The sequence below is a fragment of the Planococcus citri genome, chromosome 2 (genome assembly GCF_950023065.1).
Source record: "Planococcus citri chromosome 2, ihPlaCitr1.1, whole genome shotgun sequence".
Lineage (NCBI taxonomy): Eukaryota > Metazoa > Arthropoda > Insecta > Hemiptera > Pseudococcidae > Planococcus > Planococcus citri.
Window position 1 is genome coordinate 61,777,212 of NC_088678.1, and position 26,285 is coordinate 61,803,496.

At 34.1% G+C, this 26,285-nt stretch overlaps 2 protein-coding genes and 1 long non-coding RNA gene across 3 annotated transcripts in view; 2 read left to right on the forward strand and 1 right to left on the reverse strand.

Moving 5' to 3' along the window:
- The first annotated feature begins 13,306 nt into the window (after positions 1-13,306).
- Positions 13,307-15,509, forward strand: LOC135834122 (uncharacterized). The gene is made up of 12 exons (XM_065347959.1): positions 13,307-13,393; positions 13,498-13,542; positions 13,657-13,674; positions 13,773-13,856; positions 13,957-14,022; positions 14,109-14,348; positions 14,450-14,491; positions 14,587-14,604; positions 14,724-14,849; positions 14,936-15,052; positions 15,171-15,233; positions 15,331-15,509. Exons 1-12 carry the CDS (start codon positions 13,363-13,365, stop codon positions 15,507-15,509), a joined length of 1,029 nt encoding a protein of 342 aa, XP_065204031.1. The 5' UTR covers positions 13,307-13,362.
- Positions 15,510-15,657: 148 nt separating this feature from the next.
- Positions 15,658-16,382, forward strand: LOC135833969 (uncharacterized). Its single transcript, XR_010556603.1, has 4 exons — positions 15,658-15,769; positions 15,992-16,039; positions 16,119-16,145; positions 16,249-16,382. It is a non-coding gene; the product is annotated as an uncharacterized LOC135833969 (long non-coding RNA).
- A 6,660-nt stretch (positions 16,383-23,042) lies between these two features.
- Positions 23,043-26,285, reverse strand: part of LOC135836935 (uncharacterized) — a 39,556-nt gene continuing 36,313 nt past the window's right edge. Inside the window, exon 2 of the mRNA XM_065352017.1 lies at positions 23,043-24,915. Within this exon, the coding sequence (XP_065208089.1) occupies positions 23,276-24,915 (1,640 nt within the window). The 3' untranslated portion in view covers positions 23,043-23,275. The remainder of the gene's footprint in view (positions 24,916-26,285) is intronic.

Consider the following 26,285-nt stretch of genomic DNA (forward strand, 5'->3'; position numbering starts at 1 on the left):
TTGAAACGCACTGGCAAGTGTTCGATAATTTTTCATATGATTTTTCCTGTAACTTACAAAATTGGGCTATTTTGGGTCAAATTCTGAGATTTAACTGTTCGAAAATACTTACGTTTTCATTTCACGATTTAAAGAGTAAAATTCTCAGAATTTGACCCAAAATAGCTGAATATTGAAAGTTATTGAGAAAATCATATGAAAAATTATCGAGCACTTGCTAGTGCGTTTCAAATGCAAATTATTCAATTTATTTGAAAAAATATGCATAAACGCCTTTTTTAGGGGTTCTTAAAATGGGGGCGGGCTCTAAAAAAGGCTTCAAAATTGCAAATATTCAGGAAGCTTAGTTGAACTTTTTCACTTGGATAATCGAATATATACCTCAAAAAGTTACATTTGGCGCAAATCGCAGATTTCTAGTTTCCCAGGGGTTCCCAAAATATCGAAATTACGGAAAATTGGATTTTTGAGTACCAGCGAAAATTTTTATTGAGCTCAAAATTTAGTAGGATGGAGATCTTTCAGATACTGATAAACTGTGAAAAGCTTTTTAGCAGGGTTCAAAGGGGTACGATCAAAGTGGTGGTTCCAAAATTTTCAAAAAAATGACCCCCCCCCCATTTCTGCCCCCGAGGGTCGACAGTAGGAAAATCACCTCACATAATGTTTATCAGGTTCAAACAGATATTTTACGCTAAAAAAAGTTTTTGAAAATGATGCTTAGTGGTTCCTAAAATTATTTTTTTATTTGCAACTTTGGGGACCCCTGGAGCCTAAAAAATGTCCATTTTGGGTTAACTAACCACGGATTTGTATTTCGGACATTTATTACAACATTTTTAGAGTGGTCGAGTTGAAAACTTGATGGTGACAAAAAATGGCCTTATCGCAATTCCTCTTTTTTACAGACACTTTTGGCTCTTCACAGTCCTTGGCGACATGCCCAGGACATCTACAATTATAACAGTTGGGTTGTGGCTTTTTATCTCGTTTATCATTGTAACAATCACTCAGATCACAATTGCCACACAGGTCTTTATCACGTCGATCACTTAGATCTTGTTTACCACATAGATCATTACCACACAGATTACGAGTATTACTATGCAGATCATGTTGGTCACTCAGACCATTTCTATCAGTAAACAAACGATTTAAACTATTCAAGAAATTTGCATAAGAACCTTGAGGAGAAAGGTAATGACCAGCTCTAGCTCCAGTAGCTATAACTTTATCATAAATGCCATTGATTAGACAGGATACTGCATCCTCGTCTTTGATTCTGCACTCACAAATTGATAGTAAACTTGATGAAATAATACTTATTGATCCCAAGTTTCACTAAGCTAATTTCTTACAATTCAGCTGGGTGGAAAAATCTTTGATGTCTGGGAACATGGCCATTAATTTGCATTTCCATTCTTTCCATGATAAATCATGTGATGGAAACTGTAGCATACCAGTCCTTAGCATAAGCAGCTAACTTTGTTTGAAAAACATAATTCTTCTCAGTTCTCACGCTTGGATCAATCATCTACTGCTACCAACTCCTTGAGTTTATAATTATAACAATTTAGTGGAACTAACATCAACTTTGCCTGGTTCAAATGTGGAACACAATTCGCACCAAACAGAGCACCGCGTCTCCCTTTATGTTGATGACAATGGAACTTGTTCAGGTGAAAGACAAGATGAACTAGTCGTTGAACTGTAGGCTGAACATGACGAACTCGAGCTTGAATAGTGCCATCTATACATAATTCGTTTTCCCATGGTTTATCCCACTTCTGAATTGTTAAATAACGAATCATTGTGCGAACATAATATTTTATATTTCAAATTATTATACCTAGAATACATTTTTACAACGAACGACAATAATTTCCTTGCTCCAACAGAACCTAAACCTACACATAGCCAACAATTGTTCAAAAATACCTACTTACACGTAACCAATGTTTGTTGAAATTTTATTTGATCAAGTTCAAATCCTAAAATTTTGATTAAATTCACACTTTCAACCTGATGAAACAATTGAAGGTAATTCTACGCCATTCTGAAGACCCTATTTTGGAAATTTGAGTTTTCAAAAAATATGAAATGCGATCGCGTTTGTGTGAGCTAAAAGTAATTTTGGATAGTTTTATGGCACTTTTTGAAAATCTGGAATTTTAAAAATTAGGCTGGAGGTTCCAGAACGGCTTGAAACCACATCCAATCGACTCGACATTTTAAAATTAGGGCATTTTATTTTTCCTACTTCATTAGGTAAAATGTTGTAGAAATTTCAACTTTTAAAAATGTTTTAGAATCTGTTCACAAAAACAAAGGCAGAAAACCCGAAAAGGCCCTAGGCAGATAAGTATGGTCGAGCGGCCCCCGGGACCTTCAGAGATGAAACTCATGTGGTGTATAGGTACCCCCAAGATAAGTATTTTCCCCAAGTTTTGGACCTCAACTCTGAGTGGTTCTTGAGTAATTCCTCAAAAATCGAAAATCGTTTTTAATTTTTTTCTCAGGATTGACTCGGCCGATTTTTTTCAAACTTGAACCAAAGTGTACGTATACATAAGGGCTTTCCCCAAAAAAATCAACAGCCCCCTCCCCCCACTTTTCCCCCTTCAAAATTGAGATTCAATTTTTTGAGGTCCCCCTTACCCCCCAAGGCCTTTTGGCACACTTTTCGAAAAATATTTTTTAGATGCAGTATTGATCCTAGAACAACATATAACTTACCCAAAATTGTACCTCGGGTGCGCCATAGTCAAATTCGACCAAAACCAACACCCCCTCACCAGTAATAAGGTTAATGTGGTACCTACGCCACTGCTATTGAAGAAATTTCTGGAGTATTGTTTATAATGTTGTCATTTTTAAATGAGAATGATGTTTTTGAGAGTCGTTATTCACAAATTCCCATTTAGGGGCAGCGAAGCACCCCCTCCCCCAAATTTGGGCGAAACTTTCAGAAAAAAACCTGGGGCATGTGACATATCGAATTATATGTTTTTGATAACGCTGAACACGAATATGACGTCAGATTTCTGATTGGACCCCACCTATGGCCCCCAACACCTCCCCAAATGAGATGAAATTTTAAAAAAAAAAGGTTTGTTCGTGCGACACATGAAATAGTATGTTTTTGGCGACGCTGAAACCGAATATGACGTCAGATTTTTGATTGCACTCCGTCCACGGCTCCCAGCACCTTCCCAAGGGGAGTATCCTAAAAAAATTGTTTCATTCTGGTGACACATGAAATAGGTAATACGTTTTCGATATCGCTGAACACGAATATAGCCTTAGTTTTTCAAATTGACGTCATCCATTGCTCCCAGAACCTCCTCCCATGGGTAATTGTCCAAAAAATTTTTTGGGGAGCCATGGATGGGGTCCAATCACAAACCTGAGGTCATATTCGGTTTCAGCGTCGCCAAAAACATACTATTTCATGTGTCGCACGAACAAACCTTTTTTTTTAAAATTTCATCTCATTTGGGGAGGTGTTGGGGGCCATGGGTGGGGTCCAATCAGAAATCTGACGTCATATTCGTGTTCAGCGTTATCAAAAACATATAATTCGATATGTCACATGCCCCAGGTTTCTTTCTGAAAGTTTCGCCCAAATTTGGGGGAGGGGGTGCTTCGCTGCCCCTAAATGGGAATTTGTGAATAACGACTCTCAAAAACATCATTCTCATTTAAAAATGACAACATTATAAACAATACTCCAGAAATTTCTTCAATAGCAGTGGCGTAGGTACCACATTAACCTTATTACTGGTGAGGGGGTGTTGGTTTTGGTCGAATTTGACTATGGCGCACCCGAGGTACAATTTTGGGTAAGTTATATGTTGTTCTAGGATCAATACTGCATCTAAAAAATATTTTTCGAAAAGTGTGCCAAAAGGCCTTGGGGGGTAAGGGGGACCTCAAAAAATTGAATCTCAATTTTGAAGGGGGAAAAGTGGGGGGAGGGGGCTGTTGATTTTTTTGGGGAAAGCCCTTATGTATACGTACACTTTGGTTCAAGTTTGAAAAAAATCGGCCGAGTCAATCCTGAGAAAAAAATTAAAAACGATTTTCGATTTTTGAGGAATTACTCAAGAACCACTCAGAGTTGAGGTCCAAAACTTGGGGAAAATACTTATCTTGGGGGTACCTATACACCACATGAGTTTCATCTCTGAAGGTCCCGGGGGCCGCTCGACCATACTTATCTGCCTAGGGCCTTTCCGCAACACGCTTCTTGATTGTTCCAACGCAAGAGAGCTTATTGATGCTGAAAAAACTATGCCATTAGCTGATCGACATAATACTTGGATAAGATATCTTGAATTGCGTTGCAATTTGACTTATTGTACTCCAACAATTACTCATCCATCAGTACTATCTCAGGTAATTTGGAATTAAAAGTTTGATTGAACATAATTTTCACTTACATACGTCATGTCATAAATAAACGGTGTAAAATCTAATATGCTTTAGTGCTGGACAGAAAAGACGGTAAAAAAATTTCACATTGCATATTTTCGAGGAATTTCGTATTTTGAAAGCGTATTTTTTCTTTCCAAAATCAAGCGACTAACAAGGGAACCTTTTGACTTCCTCATATTAACAACTATTAGTTCTGGAAAAATCTGTAGCCTCCAGCGATTTTACAATTTTCTCCAGAAATTTTAAATCGCTCAGGAAGGACCAAAAATGAACTTCGGGAGGGGCCAAAATTTGATTACCTTTTTTCGAATTTTATGCTTAATGCAATTTACTGCTTGATGATAGAAAATTTGTGGACCATTTGATATGGAATCAGCTACTTCAAAACCAGTGCCAAGTTCCAAGAATTCCACAGCAATACAAATAGCTTTACAAAGTACGTACCATATTACATTATATAAAAAATGCAAAACTTTCATTTCCGCGTACAGTAACTATAATTGGGTCATTCGAAAAATTCACATAGGTATTATAATCATAGCTCTACTCTACAGTTTGAGTAAAATGAAAAACTCCGAAAAGTGAAACATGAAACTCTATTTCTAAAAATAAGACCAAAAACTGAAAATCAATAAATAAAAATCTCACAATCAGGTTCGTTCCAGCCCTCGCAAGGAGCGGGTAGGGAGGGCTTCCTTTACTTCCGCTTTGTCTCGAGGTACTCAACTTCAGCAGCGTAAGTTATTCCTCCAAAGCTGTGACACTTTGATCAAAACTGATTTCACAGTTCGAAAGGGCATTGCATTTTGAACTTTTTAAGCATTTTGAAATTTTCAAAAAATTAAAATTGAACTTTCAAATTGAAAATTAAAATTTTAAAATGGCTCTGTAAGTGAGAGCTACCATTTAAAATTCTGAAAAAAATTTCATAGATGTATCTTTCGATGCTTTATTACACATATTGTATTGTATTAAACATAATTTCAGACGTCAAGATTCACAACTGTACCCATTTTGGACAGCTCTGCGTACTGTACTCCGAATGTTCCAATTCAAGATCTCTTATAAAGAGTAAACAAGCCAAACTATGCGGTTTTCAAGATGAAGTTGATAAAAAAGGCTCAAAGATATGCTGCAATTCGACAAATATTGTCCTGACGACTTCTAATCCATCTCCACTATCTCAGGTAATTTGGAATATAAGTTTAGTTTTTATAGTTGAGTAGAGTTTTCACCCTATAAATTCTATACACGCATATAGAAGGGAAATATATATCGGCACGACAGAAAAAGTGATTCAAACGACAGGACATTTGAACGACAAAATAGGCTATTTCAACGACGATTTTTAACGACAGTTCAGCACGACAAGTTAGGTAATACGAACGACAATTTTATTTCATACAAACGACGAAATAAATGTAATCCACATCCAAATAAATTATTGCCCGCCTAAAAAGTAATTGCCCGGGAAAATAAATTATTCCCCACCAAAAAAAAAAAATCGAAAAATTTACTCTTTTTGAAAAAAAAACAACTTGTAAACATGAATTTACGAAAAGAGAACGTTTGTGAAACTTTCCACCTCGTCGCGTCCCATCAGTAAAACTGATAGTACATTTAGGTATATCGACATCCTTTGACAGATTTATCTTTTCGGACTATCCGACCATTACTGGCTGGGAAAGAACGGGCATAGGTAGAATATATTAGATACGATGTAATCCTTTAATCTATAGACAGTCTCTCAACATTGATTTTCATTTCATAGCCGAACAAACTAGCAACAATTTATTGGAAGCAAAAGTAGAAATAGTAGAACATTATGAATGCGAAGCATCATTTAACGGAAATTCCACCAAGTTAACACGCGTTTATGATTCAAATACTATGATTTGTGGTCGAGATGTACACTCAGGAGAGCCCTCGTATTGTCGATCGTTTGAGGAGAGCCACATTAAGGTACCTACCTACTATGTACTTTAAGCCAAAGAAGAAGAGCGTGTTTTCTGCCTTCAGGTACACCAGAAGAGGGGGAAAACTAATTTTTGTGATTTTTTTAAAAACAGGCTGACTCGGGAGGTGTGCTACAAATTCCGTTGCGTGAACCATGCGTGTGGAATATCATAGGAATCGCATCTTTTGGTACTGGAATCTGTAAACATAACAAATACCCGGGAGTTTACACCAAAGTGTCGCATTATCTAGATTGGATCCAGAGTATAGTTTGGCCTTGAAAATGACAAATTTCACTCGTGATTTTGAGTGGTGTTAAATTACAATAGAATTTAAAATCTTCACAATATGCACTGATATGTACCTACCAATATGCAATATGCATAACCTTGAGAATGGTATACTATGGCCTATGGATCAATATTTTAGATACCTACATATAAATACCATCAGTCACCATTTTGAGCAGTTGAAAACTCTGACAGTATAATGCATTTTTTCCATGTATGTAGTTGAAAATTATTCATTACATAGGTACCTACTTATTTCATTTAAATGTACTACTTATTCATTCACCGCCACTAGTTACTTATTGATCACGTGAGATCGATAATCGCACACGTATCGATTTTACGATTCTATTAATCGATTATTAATCATGATCACATCCTAGTTCAAAAGCGTATTTTTGATGCTGAAATTGATTCATTCATTTAAAAAAATTATCGATCGTATGTTGATCGATAATCGCGCATGAATCGATTTTTGGTATTCGATTATTCGATTTTCGATCCGGAAATTCAGTTTTGAAGCTAAAATATGAATTGATTGCTTATTTCGAACATTTTCGGTCATATGAGATCGAAAATCGCAAATGAGTCGATTTTTACGATTCGATTAATCGATTATTAATCATGATCAATTTTTGATCAGGAAGAATACTTTTGTGAACAAAATGAATACTTTCATTTCGCCTATGATTGACCTCATGAGATCGAAAATCGAAAATTAATCACTTTTTACGATTCGATTAATCGATTATTAACCATGATGATTTTTCAATTTTCGATCACGATCGATTATTGATCTGCAAGTCTATTCTTGAGGCTGAATTCAATTTTTTCATTTCAAAGTTCAATCAAATTATTCGATTTTCGATCCCGAAAATTACTTCTGAAGCTAAATAATACTGTTTGCTCATTTCGAACATTTCCGGTCAAAATGTGATCGAAAATCGCAAATGAGTCGATCTTTGGGGTTTGATTAATTGATTTTTGAGATCAGGTGGTCTTCAAGGCCTATTTGGCGGATCAACAATGGATTTGTTTTTTAAAGCATTTTTGAGCACTCGCTCACTTCTGAAATTTCAGTCTTAGGCGAAAATGTGGAATCGATAATCGCACATTACAATTCGATTAATCGATTGTTGATCATGATTCATGATCATTTTATGGTCCGAAAACATATTTCTGAGGCTGAAATTAAGTTTTTCATTTTAAATATCATTGATCAATGATCATAAAAAATCGAAAATCGCGCATGATTTGATTTTTGAGATTCGATTATTCGATTTTCGATCCAGAAATTTAGTTTTGAAGCTAAAATGTTGATTGCTCATTCCTAACATTTTCGGTTATGTGAGATCGAAAATCGCAAATGGGTCGATTTTTACGATTCGATTAATCGATTATTTATAATGATCAATTTTTTACACGGTTGTATATTTTCAAAACGAAAATTAGTTTTTTCACTTTGAACATGATTGATCATGTGAGATTGAAAATCGCAATTGAATCGATTATTGCAATTCGATAAATCGATTATTGATCATAATCAAGTCTTATATGAGAACCATATATGACGCTAAAATTGATCCTTCGATTTTGAGGGATCGAAAATCGCAAATGAATTGATTTTCAGGATTCGATTAATCGATTGTTGATCATGATTAATTTCTGTTCTGGAAGCATATTTTTGGCATTGAAATACATTTTTTTTATTTTGCCTGCGATTGATCTCATGTGATTAAAAATCGAAAACGATTCGATTAATCGATTATAGATCATAAATCATCATCAATTTTCTCAATCTGAAAGCATATTTTTAAAACGAAAATCAATTTTTTGCTTTAAACATATTTTCAATCTGGCTTAAACATTCTGTGAATATCAATTTCAATAAACATAGGTAGTTAGGTACCCAAACATTACGTGTAATTCTATTATGCCAACACACAATAAATTATGCTGAACCAGCATAACTGGAAATTTATTTTAGCGCCAATAATTTTGACAACCAACTTCGAAATCGTCTGTTGAAATAAAATCTACATTGGTAAGCGAAAACGCAGCAGAAACGAACAGCAGAAAAATCGAGTCAACTGATGCACTGTTTGAACATCGAATTCCCATAAATACGTATGAGATTGCACGAAACATTGTTAATGACAGTATAGCAGCTGATTTTGTTTCTTCGACACGATAATCGCTTTTATATATGTATAAGTTTTAAAAATTTTCTTCGAGGGAACCGATATCGAAATTATTATGGAAATTATTCCTTCGACGGTTATTATTTTCGTCAGTGTGTTTTTACTTCTTCTTGGTGGTCAGCGATTTTCATCATCTTTATCCAATTTTTACTCAAGAATACTTGGTTTCAGCCAATTTCCATGTCAATGTGCAGATAGACTTCGTGAGTTGAACAATTAATTTATATCCACATTTTTTGCATTATTTTCCAGTTTCTGAAACAGTCCTTAATTTTTTCATAAATAGCTGAAGATGCTGGGAGGCTAGGTAAAGTAACTCCTCAACTTGACAATATCCAAAATGAGACTTTAAAAACTCTCCTATTAAATTAGTGAAATTTTATCAGAAGTAGCAGAATGTTTGGGTAAAAGTCTGTCATGGGTGAAAGACGAATTTATCAAAACAGAAGACCGTTTATATCGTGAGCAGTTTCCAGACTCAACATGACAAATTAGAAATTACAGTTGGTCGAAATTTGATGAGGCAATTTTTTTTCAGAGCTTTGTGAAGCCACAAATATCGAAAAGACACACATTCAAGACATATTAAAAATAAAACATCTGAGTAAGTTCAGTTGTAATCTTGAATAGAATACCCAGATGATAAAATTTTTGAATTTCATCTCGGTAGATCCTGATGAAGTATTTTATCAAGTACGTACCTGTTTGGGTAACCATGCTGAAGAGCTGATCACAAGGTATAAGAAATGTTTACCCGATTCCACCAGAGATCGGGTGGGAAACCCAGAATTTCCCAAAATCAACGAACTGGTAGTAGGTTCGTCATTATTTCATCGACGATTTAGAATTTATTTTGAAGACTATTTGTACGATCAGATTACCTAGAAGGATTCTTCATCTTGAAACGAGTTATTCACTTCTCAATTTTGTAGGTTTATGTGAAACTGGAGAATTAGTTGAATTCGAGACATTGGGTAAGCTAAATAAAAAACGTTACCTATTTAAAAAATTAAGCTCGAACTCATCGAATCAATTTTTTCATTTATAGACGATGAAGAAAAATCTAGTAAGTGGAAAAGCTGTCCATTTTCATACCAAATGATTCATAATCGGCACAAAAAAAAATTACGAAATCTTGGAATATTGTGTGATAGTTTCTTATCGCCTACATTTCATTTATATCTCCATCAACAGAATCTCTGAAATGTTTAAAAAATTGTGCTGTGACCCTTTTTGGAAAATTTGATTCGCTTCGAAAAATTTTACAACGAAACAATGACAAAATGACAAGAAAAGAAGAATCAGATCAACTCGAGCCTTCAACTAGGAAAACTATCGAAAATTACATTGGAGGTGAGCAATGATGTTTACCTTCAAAAGAAAAAATACAGTACCTACCCAGATAAGGATTTTGGGAACACGTGAAAATAATTCGTTCCGTTTTTCAGAATGCGAAAATGAAACTGATATAAGTGAGAAAGGAAAGATTCAATCATTATTCTTCATTCGAATGGCTATACCTTCATCCAGATTTAACCACTAACTGAAAAAAATTTCAAACAGGTGCATCAATGTTGAATGAAATTGGATCAAAATATGTCAGGGCCTATATCGACGACATTAATGGATTTTATAACACTTATCCAGCTGGTGAAACGAAAGACAAATTCGTCGGTGAGAAAATATTTATACAATTGAGTTAGCAAAATGTTTCACAAAAAAATGTACTGTGATTAAATGGCTTGAATTGGCTGAAAATAAAAATAACAGGGATTCTATATTCTCAGTTTGTTTAGTCACAAAAAAAATTACAGTCTTTTCCTCTACCCCACCTGTAACTTGTGTAAGCAAAGGTTGAATTATTGCCTATTAAAATGAGTGTGCGTTTTATTTTTTAGCCAGTATTATTTCGTATTTTGCATGCGCTAAATGGACCTGTACCATGAGTAAGTGAAACAATTTTTTTAAAAGGCGGGTATTTTTAATAGATTAAGTATCTTAATTGAATAAAATGTTGGCGCATTGGTTTTAGAAACACGTGAAGGAGTTCCATTTTATGGTCGGTAACTCATTAACCTACATTAAATATTTCCACTGAAAATCTCGATAATTACACAGAATTAATTGTCACAACTTTTGACTTCATGTAGATCTTTTGGAAAATACCATCGACCGCATCAGCGAAAATGATAAAAAACTGCTTCAAGATTCATTCGAAACCTGAAAATCGAATAAACTATAGAAGACTATTTTTTTTCAACATGGAAACGTTGAGCGATCATCCTTCGGTAGGAAATTACAGCTTACCTAATACCTATTCTTTGAAAATTTGCTTTAAATTACATAAGTTCAATCACTCTGTAAATATTATTTCAATAAATGCAAATTACCTACTTGTAGATTATTCTGTCATTTTTTGAGTTTACAAAAGACAGGATATCAAGCAGAATTTTAAAACAAAAAAACAGTTCTTTCGCAGGATATTTTTCGAACACTCCGCGATGATTTTTTTTTGCGAGTGTGAAGTCATCAAATTTTTATGAGAAAGTAGAGTTCAATTTTCTACTTCTTCAATGTTGTCAAGTATTTCAAGATTTTTTCGAGGGAGAATGGCAGAAGATTGGTCAAAACTACCTTCGACATTTCAGTTTCTCGTCTTCATTTCATTTCATCTGGCAGTAGGTATGTACGAGTACCTACAAATATTTTTCACTCTAGTTCGATTTTTCAAATTTTTTTTATTCATTTCTTCTTTTATTTTTCATCATCTTTATTTTGCATTTTTTTTATGTATATAATTATAATAAGTACAAAGTGGGTAAGATCATATTTTCAAAAAATTTCCATTTCTGGTCCACCTGAACAAAAACTGAAAATCTTTGCATCATTTTGTTGTAGTATTTTCACCCAATTATTCAAATGAAAATATTTTTTTGAACGTCATTTGAAATGCAATTTTTATGTGAGCTGAAAAATTTCTAAAAAATAAATTCTAAATTATTTTGAGACACACACCAGACTACTTGAGCAGTTTTTTAATCGCGAGTTTCGTAATCACTGGTTCAAATTGAGCCTCCACAGAGAGTGATTTCCATATAATAATTTTAAAAAAGAATGCAAAAATCTGGATTTATGAGATTGCCAACTTTTATTTATTCATTATTAACAACATTTCATTTTACTTGTAACCCAAAATAAAGCCTCACAGGGGGAGTTCAACAATTCAAAAATTGTGATATAGGCATGGAAATTCAAGCTTTAGAGGATATTGATTTTGATTTTATTTCATTATAGATTTTACTATACAGATTCCAAATTAAATTCCAGAGGGAAGTTCGACATTTCAAAAATTGAGTCACGGACATGGAAGTCTGGATTTTTGAAATCACTTGGTTTCGATTCGTTCACAGGATTTTACCTCGCCCTAAATCCAGTCCCATGAAGAGGAGCTCAAAATTTGAAAAATTTTCACATACAAATATGTGTGGAAATCTGGCCTTTTGAGGTCACTGATTTCGATTTCGTCAATTTGATATTATCCCTGACTCAAACTAAGTCTCTGAAGGGAGATTCAAAATTTCAAAAATTGTGACATTGGAACGAAAATCAGCACTTTTGAGGTAACGATTTCGATTATTTCAAAGACACGTAGGTAGGATAAATCAAGTGAAAAATCACATTTTCCAAATCAATGTCACAATTTTGGAAATTTTGAAAATTGCCCCCCCCCCCATCTGACTTAAATTTGTAGTATGGGTAATATGAGTGCAAAAATTGAAATCAGAAATCTAAAGAAAAAACTGTACACTAATTCAAGGCAAATACTTGTAACTAGGTATGTATAATACAATGTAGTAAATTCAAACAACTCTGTAGATTTTTAAAAATTTCTCAAAATACGACAAAAAAACGATGGGGTAAGTAGGTTTTGAATGCCCTTTCGTGTTCTTGCTCGTTCGGATATCTGCCTCGTAGAGAAAAAATAAAATGAAAGGTCAAAAAACAAACATACTGTATAATATAACGACTCAAAGTGGAGTAAAATAATCAAAAAAGAATTCGATTTTTAAAAATGTCGAATTCGTGTATTCTTGCATCGTCAAAAACAAAAAGTTATCCCACATTATGTAAAATGGACTTATTTTGAGAACGTTTGAAGCTTGAATTGAAATTTTAAGAAACTATACTACTGAAATTATGGGTACATAATCTTTGAATATATGAAGGTTACAGTTATATGACTCACACATATTCAATTTCATGAACCCTCGTTCGTATCCTCATTTTGCGTCTAAAGCATATTTCTTGTATTATTTAAACAGGTGCTCGATAGCTCATACCTGTCTTCGTTGCTTCGATTCCCCACGAGACATCATTCTTACAAAACATAAAGGTACCTATTTTCATATTATGTTATTCATTTTGCTATCGAACTTCAGCTTCGACGTGACACAATTTTTATCGATACCAACACAGAAATGTTTCCTATCGCCATCATTCTCTGCATCAGTGAGTACAAAAACATCTATACCTATTTCTATATGAAAATTATACCTACCAATTCAAATCTTCTTTAAAATAATCATGACACTTTTCTTCACACAAATATCCAGGTTTAGGAGGATTTTCCATAGTAAAAGGAAATGAACAACAACTTCGTAAGTGAATTCGCCAATTACCTATACCTTGTATTAGATAAAGATAACTCATCTTGAATTAGGCTTACCTACTTGTTTGATCTCTACCTGATTTAATTCAAATTTCATTTACAGCTGATAATGGACGACTGGGTGAGTACAAATTTTGAATGACTTTGATTTTAAAAAATAATAATAATATGACCAGGTGCCAGAACAATGTACAAATAATTATCAATTCCAAATAACAGCTGTTGGTGGATGTTTGAATGCAAATTTCCCCAAATACGATGAAAATCAAATACACATAGAAGGAGTAGAGGATTACCTATTTGGTGAGATATTCAAAGTTGCAGAATGAATAGGTACCTACCTACTTTTGAAAAAATCGAGGCACTTTTTAAAATGATTTTTTTTTTAATTTTTCAATCCCAGTTCTTTGTGATGCAACGCCGAATGATCCTTTTTATTTTGAAAAACAACTGGATGGAATTAAGAAGAGTATGTAATACTTGAAAAATGTTTCAAATTGGTTAATTTTTTTACCAAGTCAGCAAATGTTTGTATAATTTCAACTCATTTAATAGAACCTGACCAAGCATACGATGATCTAAAATCATGTCTGAATAACCATTACGAGTCCAATGACCCAAATGCTGCATTTAAAACAAGCGAGATCGATAGGCCAATTGAGGAGATAAAGAGAACAGAGACGAATAAGTCAAATAAACAAACCGACGAACTAATCAACAGATACAAGCAATTCGCAATCACTACTATGAAAGAAAAAGCTAATGAATTCCACGAAATAACGCAAATAGTGCTTGGTACGTAATACGTATTTGTATTTCGTATGCTCCACTCAATTTTAAAAAATGGTAAAAAAAAATTAATACTGAAACCATCGTCAATTTAATCGCAATTTTAGGTCTTTGCGGAGAACACGAATGGGTGAGATATAAAGATTTAGGTGAGCTCACTTTGTCTTTACTTTTTGACCCGAGATGACATCAGAATGCTGTCATGAAATACAATGTATGTTTTTTAATCGCGTTTTTATTTTAGATCAGGTGAATCAACCAAGTAAGTCGGTTCCTATATCCAATAAAAATTACACAACGAAGGAATTACAGCTCAACTATGATATCACAAAACCGTATTGAACAAAAGTACCTACACATCGACAAAATAATTTCTTGCAGAAGCCTACAATTGCTTACGAGATTGCGCAGTAAGATTATTCAACATATTCGAACGACTCATTCAAGAAATCCAAACCAAACATAAAAATTTTCAAGAGCAGCAAACCAAAAACGGCGGGTCTCAGGGTATAAAAACAAACAAAAAATACCACGAGACAATAGATAACTGCGATCATTTTTGAAAACTACATGTCAAACTGCATAATTTTCAGGAAATGAAAAACAAATACTTGATCAAGAAAACATTAGCCAAAATTCTGACCACGTTGACGGTAAAGTTCAAAACGAAGATGCTGAAAATCAGAAGGAAAAAGATAGCGAACTTGAAAGTAAGCATAAAAACAGTAAATTTTTCAAAAATAGTAAAATGATATGATCCATATTAAGGAGGGAGAATAGAAGGAACCCTCAATTTAAAACGTACAATATTCATTTCTTTTTCTGTAGATAAAAAGGAAGCTGGAACAAGTGAAAATCCAACTGAATCACGTGACGAGCAAAGTGAAAAAGGTTAGAGAAATATTCATTTGAAACCAAGTCAATCGAAAGTAAGCAAACGAGTCACCATTTTATTTCTTACCTTTTAAAAAAAAATAAACCATTTCAGGAGAACAAAATACAATGAAACAATGGTTTGCCCAACTTGAGAATTTGCTTTTTGATACCTCTCGCTACGAGTATGCAAAAGGAATTGATAATTACGTAAATAGTATGTACCTATCTACATTCAAATTTAGTTATGTAAATCAAATAGAATTTCCTCAATTAAATGTACAAAATTACTAATCATCGTATTCAATCATCTTCTCAACTCGTAATGTAATTTTGCAGCTTGCGAATCCGCGGAAAAGCACGGTAATTATTCATTATTACCTAACCAATTACGAGTATGTGACCTTATGCGACAAATATTTGATCAATTTAATTATTCGCAGATATCGACGCTTTAACGGATATTGGAGAATTGTGGGCAAGAAAGTACATTAATGATATAGAATCTGAATACAATAAATTTCATTTTTCTAAAACAAAGGATAATGTGCTAGGTAGGCATTATATACCTTACCTGGTTGAAATTTTTTTATAGCATTCAGACTCATACCACAACATTTATAAGAATTTTAGTCTGTCAAGTGATTTTTTAGGAATACAGAAGCTAAAAGATCTCCCCCCCCCCCACCGTCTTATAAAGCAAAAAAAAAATAATGTATCAGAACAAGAACTTATAGTTTTTAAAATGACCATTCTAATACGACTCAAATTTTCAGATGCATTCAGCTCGTATCTTCGCTGCAGTAGGTGGATTTGTGCGATGGGTAAGATTAAAAAACAGTTACCAGAACAATTGATTTATTTAAAAGTTAGGTATATTAATCTTGTAATTTTATTATTCAGGTAACCGAAAAGATATCCCACTCATAGGTAACTAAAAAATTTGAAAAGTTCCTTTTTTCGAAGACAAAATACCCTCTTAAATATGCATTACCTACTTATGTATGTACCTACCTGTTTGTTTTGTTTCTAGATTACGTGGGTAATATCAGAACTCAGATGAATTTGGCTAAATCTACGTGAAATTCGACATTCGTCAATATTATAATCCACTCCAAAAATTAGCACCTGAAATTCGTTCAAGTTCTGCACATTACAAATACGATACCTGCATAGGCAGATTGCTCGTTGTGAATATCCAGAACCTCGTTATTTTTAATCGAAATACGATTTTAGATATTTAAAAAGTACACACTTACCTGTCATTCCTTAAAACATTGTTAAATAAAATAATCATCTTATATGTTTCCATGATTTGAAGTAGCTAGTGATAAATCCAACTTTTAGCCACTTGAAAATAAATAACAGGAATTCAAAGGCCGACTTTGAAGGTATAGAAGAAATTCTGAGTAATTTTCGGCGCAAGTTGGCGATTTTGGATTTCCTAAAAAAATATTGAGATTTCCACTTGTAAAAAAAATCTTACACTTTTTAAGTCTGCCACCTCGGATTTACGAAATTGATTAAAAACCCTTCTGAAACGATTATAAATTGCTGGAGAAAATTCAATTTTTACTGGAGGCTTTAGATCAGCTGGAAAATGATGGAAATAGATTTGGTAGGTCAATTTTAGGGGCTAGACGAAACTTCGAGTATTTTTTTGCAAAAATTGACAATTTTGGAATATTTTTTCCAATTTGAGATTTTTTAACTTGAAGTAAATTTATGATGGAGGCTCCAGATAGACTGGAAAATGGTGGCAATCAATTGGTAAGGTCAAATTTATGGGCTAGATGAAGTTTTCAGTAATTTTTTGCAAAAATTGACAATTTTGGAATTTTTTTAAATTTGAGATTTTTCAAAAGATAAGAGTATACAATTTTCAACATTTGCGATTCACAAGCCCTAATCGATTCAGAAGGTCGAACAGGGTCAAGTTTTCAGCTACCGAAATTAATTAAAACTCCTTTCTGGAACGATTTGAAATTGATGGAGAAAATTCAATTTTTGCTGGAGGGTTCAAAATGGCTGAAAAATGGTGGCAATCGATTTGTGATGTCAGTTTTGAGGGCTAGACGATCAGCTTTCGAGTAATTTTTTGAAAAAATAGTCGATTTTGGAGTAATTTTTTCAATTTTAGATTTTTCAACATGTAAAAAATAGATACTATTTTCAATTCGTCACCTCGATTTAGCCATTCACCTGCCCCAATCAATTAATAAAGTCCAACTATGACAGAATTGAATTTTAAGCTGCCGAAATCGATTACAATGACTTCTGGAACAATTTGAAATTGCTGGAGAAAAATCAACTATTACTGGAGGCTCCAGATCGATAAAAAAACAGGGGCAATCGATTGGGAGGGAGGAGAGGTGAAATTTGAAAGAGTAGGAGAAGCGTTGGACAGTTTATCATAAAAATTGACGATTCTGGAATTTTTTGAAAATTTGATATTATTCAACTTGTAAAAAATATATTTTTCAACTCGTCACCACGGATTTTAGATTCACCGACATTAATCGATGTGGTATGTGGAATATCGAACTTATGATAGGATTAAATTTTCAGCTGCCGAAGTTGATTACAACGCTTTCTGGTACGATTTGAACTTGCTGGAGAAAACTCAACTTTAGCTGAAGGCTCCAGATCGGTACAAAAATTGTGGAAATCCATTCGAGGGGTCGAATTTAAGGTGTACGTTAAGTTTTGGACAGTTTCCTGCAAAAATCGACTATTCTGGAATTTTTTTGAAAACTCGAGATTTTTTAACTTTAAAAAAAAAAAGGATATCTACACTTTTCACCTCGTGACCTAAAATTTTCGATTCACTAGCCCTAATTGATTTGGAATATCGAACATACGACAGGATTCAATTTCCAGCTGCCAAAGTTGATTACAACGCCTCCTTCTGGAGCGATTTTTAAATTGCTGGAGAAATGTCAACTTTTTCTGGAGGCTCCAGATGGATATAAAAATGGTGTCAATCGATTCCGGGGATCAACTTCAGGAGAGAGGCGAAGTTTTGAACAGTTCATTGCAAAAATTTACAATTCTGGAATTTTTAAAAAATTATTTGTGATTTTTTAATAACTTGTAAAAAAAATACACTTTTCCACTCGTCACCTCGATTTTCCGATTCATCAACATTAATCGCTTTGGAAAACCCAACTTATGATAGGATTAAATTTTCAGCTGCCAAAGTTGATAACAACGCCTTCTGGAGCGATTTTAAATTACTGGAGAAAAGTCAACTTCTGCTGGAGGCTCCAGATCAGCATCAAAATGGTATCAATCGATTCTGTGGGCCACCTTTAGGAGATGGGCGAAGTTTCAAGCAATTAATTTAAAAAGTTTACGATTTTGGAATTTTTAGAAAATTTCAGATTTTTTAATTCCATTGAGCCAAATTTCAGCTTTCGGTTGGAGTTGACGAGTTGTAAAATTTACTTGTCAGAAAACTTCATGAAAGTGCTCAAAAAAAATTTATTAGCCCCCCCCCTCCGCTATTCGAGCTAATGCTTCTAAGAAAAGGCAAACGTGCTGCGATCGGTATTCCGCGTCAATTCGACCAAGAAGTAGTAAGGGGGGGGGGTCGGCGATTTTTTTGAAATTTTTCTTGTAGAAAGACCTTCCGAAGGGATAACCTATGGCGAAAATTGCAGCCCTCCAGCCCTTTTTTAAAGGCGGCTAGGGGGTGTCAAAGTTTTCAGTGAACTTGAAATACGAGTATCATCTATTTCAGCAGTGGATAACTCGATAACCGCGATACCTACCAAAATGGAACTTTTTCCAATAATTAGGGGTTTTAAAAGGCTTTTTGGTGATATCATAAAGTCAGTGTTGCCACTTTTTTTCGCACGAAAAATTAGCTCGAAAAGTTTGTGCGCCGGCCAAAACAAAAACCAGCACATCATCCACACCCTATCTTTTTGGTTGAAAAACGAATCTCCTCTGAATGTTCGAAAGGTACTGTTGTATTTCCCAGTACGTGGACACTCCTACCTCCCTCCCGATCATGTATTCGGACAGGTTGAGCAAACACTCTGCAAAATCAAAGAAATTCTACTGCCGTCCGAATACAACACATTATACTCCGAAGTTGGAAAGGTGCACAAAGTAAATAAAGACTGGAATATTCTTCAATACAAATCGTTGATGAATTCAATGCGTCCTACCGTTGGCATCAAAGATGTAAAAAAAATTCGTTTTGTTCACATATTCCAAAAAAAGTGGCGTAGCTGTCAGAATGGAACAGGAATACCATATTCGTGACACAACGAAGCAACCTTATTTGATCACGAAACCAAACGTTAAATTCGAAGAGATCGTGCCTCCAGGACTGAAAAATGAACGGATCCCATTAAAATTGAAAAAGAGAAAAGATATTTTGTCAATTTTGGAATCCAGATTTGGCGTTGGTTGGCGTAATCGAAACGATACTGGAAAATTTTATGAAGATCTTCTTTCCATAACAGACACCCCTAAAGATGACGTCGACGATGACGAAGAAGAAATTGATGATCCGTTTGAAAAGTGTGATTGTTTGTTGGAAGAGCCATGTGTCCATTCATTAAATTGATGATATTTTTTTAAAGACTGAACAGTGTTACGTCTGATAATTTTATTAACTTGATTAAAAATCAGTGTTACTTTTGTGTTCATTTTGTAATTTTATTAACTTGATTAAAAATAAGTGTTACTTTTGAGTTCCTTTTGTAATTTTATTAACTTGATTAACAATCAGTATTACTTTTGTGTTCATTTTGTAATTCTATTAACTTGATAGTTGATTAAAAATAAGTGTTATTTTTGAGTTCCTCTGGTAATTTTATTAACTTGATTAAAAATAAGTGTTCCTACTTTTGTGTTCATTTCATATTAAAGCAATTTTGTATTCATTTCGTATTAAAACAAAAAAAATTGTTTCTTCAGTATGTTGATGTGAAAAAACTTTCTCTCATTTTGAACTGGAAAACTGTGTGCAAGATACCTACGTAATATTTTTCAGATCAAAACGCATTAAATCCTCATTTTTCAGATCAAAACGCACCAACATCCAATTTTCAGATCAAAACGCACTAAAATGTTTTTGTCCCCCCCCCCCACATACTGCGCAAATTGTACAAAAGCTTGTTTGGTACTCAGGAGGACTTCCTCTTTCCACTGATACCTCATTTGACCCCCCCCCCTCAATTTTCAGTGTTTTTCTCAATTTACAGAAAATTGAAAAAATGGTGCAAGTGCGTTTTGATATAAAGCTCCTCAATTGATTATGGACAACATTTTCATGCTGAACAACATATTAAAAAAGTGGGATGGCGTTATTTCATAAAGTCGATTTAAAGAAATTGAAAGTTTGTGAAAAAATGAGATTTTTTGATTTAAAACATAAAAAACAGTTTTGATTGGATCCGTTGAAAAAACCCTTTCACTCGATGAAATGAACTCATTACAAAAAAATCAAAGTTCGAAAAAATTCAAAAATAAACGAATTTTAATTTTTTTGCTACGAGTGTGATTTTTATCAACTTTTTCATGAAATACGTCAGAAACAGGTCAAAATAAGACCACAGAATAAATTAAAATTTTTTTGATGTTTGGAATTGAAAATTGAATTTTTTCAAATTTTCATTTTTTTGTGATGAGTTAATTTTATTGAGTGAAAGGGAGTTTTCAACTTTTTCAACGGATATGTAAAAATAGGGGTCAAATGGGTCAACTTCACCAATCAAAACTTTTTCTATGTTTTAAATCAAAAAAACTCATTTTTTTCGCATACTTTCAATTTTTTTAAATTGACTTTACAAAATAATGCCATCTTAATTTTTTAATATGTAATTCAGAATAAAAAGTTGTTCATAATATATTTTCTTCAGAATTTTTAAGAGTCGGAACGGGAACGACATGAAAACTTCGTTTTGAAACTTTTCAAGTTAATTTTTTGTACAAAAAAAGTGGCAACACTGAGTTAAGTTGCTGCCTTAAAGAGCTTTAGCTGCCGAGGTTGCTGCCTTACGACTACATTGGTTACCTATGCATTATGCATTTGGTTAAACTGCTTTTTAAAAGCGCATATTTTTGTCTTGTATATGTATGAACTCGTAATTTAACATGTTATATTACGACTTCATATGCTTCTGTTTCAATCACTCATCTACTCATCATTGTACAATTTACCTTCTGTCTTCCTTCTGGCTTTCCATATGTTTTTCCATTTGCACCTAGCTTGTGGTCAAACTTTTATGACTTTTTTATGTCTTTTTACCCTGTGTCAATGAGACTACCGAATGCCACTGTGTGTGTGCATTCCAGAGGGTTATCACCCACACACTAACAAAAATACTTTGTTGGAAGTGTTTTTGTGTGGGTGATTTTTACGACTTTTCCTTTACCTTTTTCCATGTCTATTTCCTTGTAGTAGTAAATTTCCATTTCTGTGTTTCCTAGTGTTGGTGAGTAATTGGGAGAGGATAATTTTAATATTATCCTCTTCCAAATAAAAACAATAGTCGGTTAGTTAGTTAGCTATTGTTTTATGTGTAACATCTTTCTTCTCTCTAACTCAATATTTGTAAATACCTACTCGTTCAAGACAGTGCAACTTAACCTTATTTTCTTAAAGTTAAAACATTTATTTTTCGTAATTTTATAATTCAGAGTGTCAGATTTTTATTAATTACTTAAATTTTTATGTTACAAAGATTTTAACTAATTTCTGAATTTTTTACTACTGACTTGAGTAAATTTTCTATTTTTATTTGGTTTGTGTGAATTTCTTTTTATAACTCAAGTCAATTTTTTTGTTGCTGTTTAATTATATTCAGGAATCGTTTGTTTACATTGTTGCAAACTTTATAAAGGTAATTTTAATTTTAGTTTAAAATTTTAATTTTCACACGTTTGTAATTTTTTGAAATAATTTATTTTATTTTTTTTGAACACTTACAATTTTTTTCGGGAACATAACAACTGATTTTCATGATATCACCTAAAAATCCTTTCAAACCCCCTAACTATTGGAAAAAGTTCCATTTTAGTAGGTATCGCGGTTATCGAGTAATCCACTGCTGAAATGGATGATATTTCAAGTTCACTGAAAACTTTGACACCCCCTAGCAGCCTTTAAAAAAGCCCTAGAGGCTGCGATTTGTGCCATAGGTCATCCCTTCGAAAGATCTTTCCACAGGAAAAATTTCAAAAAAATTTCCGACCCCTCCCCCTCACCAATTCTTGGTCGAATAGACGTATTATAACCCTACATCGAATTCAATGTTTTGGTCAATTTGGAAATTCCATAGATTCTATATTCGCACAATAATCACCAAATAATGAATATTATTTGCCCGAAACAAGCGCGTATTTAATTATTAACCTTGGTTGATATATTCAAGGTGCCATAATTAGCGTCAAAGTATAGGTACTCCGAAGAGTGTCGAGAAATTACTCTACGCGTGAAGTCTGCAGAAGTCGCAGATCACATGAAATTCATCCAGACGCCAACGACGTTAAGTGAAATGGACTCGCGGATATGGCGCGTTAATGACAATGTTCATTTAACATTTTAAAACCTACACCGTGGTTTTTGTTGAAATATGCGGCGAATTATTTGTATTGTTTGACCTAGCTATCCATCGTACTCGTACCACTTTTTATCGTACGTACGAGTATAATTGCGGGCTACTTTTCAGCATTTGTTGTTGTTGTTGTTATGGCTGTATATTATAAGTAAAATACATAAATAATAATATGATGAAGTAGGTAGATTATCACTCTTCGTATTTATGACATTAATACATACTTACTTACAAAACATATGCCACACTGATACACGCGTATTTAAAACCGTGTATTTAGGAAAACATAACATGATTGTAAGACATACACAATACACATCGTCTTAAATATATAAATTGATTTTTACACACGTATCGATATGTAGTAAAATGAAATACATATATGCACAGGAATGAGGGAGAGGGAGGGGGAGGGAAAAAAATAAACTAATACTGTACACAGGTAGGTAAAATATTTTTAAAAAGGGCTACAGGAAAGCTATAAATCTATCTAGCTTTATCAAAGAATCCTAATACTTGTAACGTTTGCAAGGTGCGATTAACCAGAGGTTCTTTATACCTCCAAATGGTCGTATCGATTACACTGTTATGCTTAAAATCGTCGCACGATTTCTTCAATGTTTTCACACAATCTGCTCTATAATGCTGTAATTGAGCATCGGCCGTATCGATGGAATACGAAGTACATCCTTGGCTAAGGCAAGCCAGAGGAAAATGGTTATGAAGAGTTAGAGCTCTTTCGGGGTTATGGAAACACTTTATGTACTGGTTCGGTTTGGTGAAATTCTTACTCCTGTAAACATGCTGTAACATATGCATGTACGGTGGTACATCTTCGAACCAACCGTGAGAATGGATAAAGTCGTCTAAAAAGTATACGTTTCGTACATTGTACGAAGCTCTGGTTTCGTTTTTCTCGTGTAGGGCTTTTTTCAAGACCGAGTTCATTAGGTCTTTCCAGTTGGATACTTTTATAGGCATTATTACTTCGTCTATGTCGAGTAAGACTATATACTCGTATCTGTACATATTCTTGTAGAGGCAGTCGTTATAGGGTATTAGTTCATTTTGACGTTTATGGTTTACTTTTTTGGTCAAGTAGAGATGCTGGAAACCTGGTATGTTTGGTTGACCGGCAGGTAGAGTGATGGGTGTGACTTCGACTTTGCCTTGTTTCTCGTAATACTCCAACACCTTGGTTACATTTTTATGGATGTGTAATTGGTAAAAGAATATTTTATCGGCGCCCAACAAGTGTAGTAATTCGATCCACTCGATTAGTCTGACGGATAAATCACTGTAGAGGAAATCTAGACCTTTGACGCAGACAGCGAATCCTTTCTTTTTATCAACCTTGTTGTAAACTACTCTCAAATTATTGGTAGCAGTATCGCAGATTTTTTCAACCAACGATACCGAGACTGGGACCAGATGATGGAACGATTTCGGTATTTGGCAGGCGATCAAGTACGGTTGAAATACACCTTGTTTATAATTACCCCATTTTTTATACCAGATGTATTTGTATTCCATGCTCTTGACTACAACTGGCTCTTTGTGATTGGAGAACCAAAACTGGCAATATGTTTTGATGGTAGGTTCGATACGATTAATCATACCTAGGATTCGGACCGCCGGGCCGATTCGACTTAATTTTCGGATATCGTAATAAGCTCCGTAGAGGTGAAATGTGCCATTCGAGCTGTGCAAAGATTGCCAGTATAGGTTATTGAATTCTATATCGTAAATACTGGGAAATTTAGCGCAAGTGTCGTTTTTATAGTAGATAGCTTTGTTTTTATTTTTATTCCAGTACGAGACTGGTAAATTTGGAAGGACGTTTTGAATATCGCGGATTATATCGTCTTCGGAGTATTGAGAGTTTTTATCGGTTTGAGGCTCGAGGGTGCGGTAGTCCTGGAGGAGGAGTTTGGGTGACTCGATTTCTTTCTTGAAACCTCGTTTGTCTCGGTATTTGTAGTATACGACGTTGCTCTCCGGGTATAGGTAGAGATTCTCTAGAGTTGGGTATTTGCGGAATTGCAGTATTGCGATCACGATGATTCCCCATAGTAAAAGAAAACATAGTGCCCGGCGGATTGGTCTCGATTCCATTAAATGCATGCCTGTGAAATGAAAAAAAAATCAGATTAGTTGATTTTTTCAAAAGGAAGGTAGTGGTTTGGTTTTGAAGATATATTTATCGTGTAAGTACTACAAACTATGGTAGGTATTTGTGGAGAAGAAGATAGAGTTGGAAAAAATCTTTCGAGTGTAAATATTTAAACAGATGCTATTCCAGTAGGTACGTCTTGTAGATGTATTTATTTAACAAAAGTTAGATATTTATGTGTATGTGAGGAAATATAGCCTATGCACCGTAGCGAGCATTGCCACTAATAATATTTTGACTCGCGAGTCGTAAAAAAAATACGTACACACGCGAGATACAAGTCGAGTTTCTGAGATTAGTTCGAATATGAGAGGACGAGTAACTAACTAAGATGGGTAATTGTACGAGTGCATTCCCATTCCGGTGCCTAACGAACTTCAAAGCAGAGATTTATGTCAATCCGAAATTATACCTGGGTACTTGCATGTTATCTACAAATAGGTATGTTTTACGAGGAAATACTCTCATAAAGAGTGTATTTTCTTGGATTTGTTTGGATGTATTTTCTGTCTGTGTGCCAGGTGCCTATTCCTCTTACTCGTACTTACCTAATTGTGTTGGGTTCATTTTGTTACTATAACAGCACCTACCTACCTACCTACCTAACTGAAAGCTGATGAGGAGTAGGTATAAGATAATTTATTGCTGTCGTTATTTGAGTCCCTTTAACAAGTTGATTTCAACTGCTGAGGTTCTTTTAATTTCTTGCAAATTCTCTATTCAAATCGGGAAAATCGTACGCGAACGAATAAATCAGCACGATTAAATTAGGCATAGATGACTTTACATGAGGAAAGTTGTCTGAGTTAATCCTATCATCAAAAAAAAGAACTTAATTCGTTCGCGAATGATTTGCTCAGAATTGATGAATCATTTGGGAACAATTAAACCGCAACTACATAAATCAAATCAAGTGAAGGAGAACGTGACAAAATTACACTTTTTCAAACCCATCAACAAGAAATGAAGCAGATTTGTTCGTGAATGATTCACTCAGTGGACGGGGGGGGGGGGGGGGTGATCGTTCACGAAGAAATGAATTGCCAATAAATCACTCCAGATATGTAGAAGACTATAGTACCTTGAAACTTGTCATCACAAACCTAGTAATAATAATTCGAGTTAGAGTTATTCGCGAACGACTGAATCACTATGGAATTAAATCACATAGGTACTTGATACGCGACAAGAAAAAACGAAATATTCACTAATATATCAATAAAAATTGTGAATAATTCGTTCATGAACGATTCGCTCGAGATGAAAAAATCATTCGCGAATGAATGAATCACTGAAAAATTAAATCAGGTATAGACAACACGA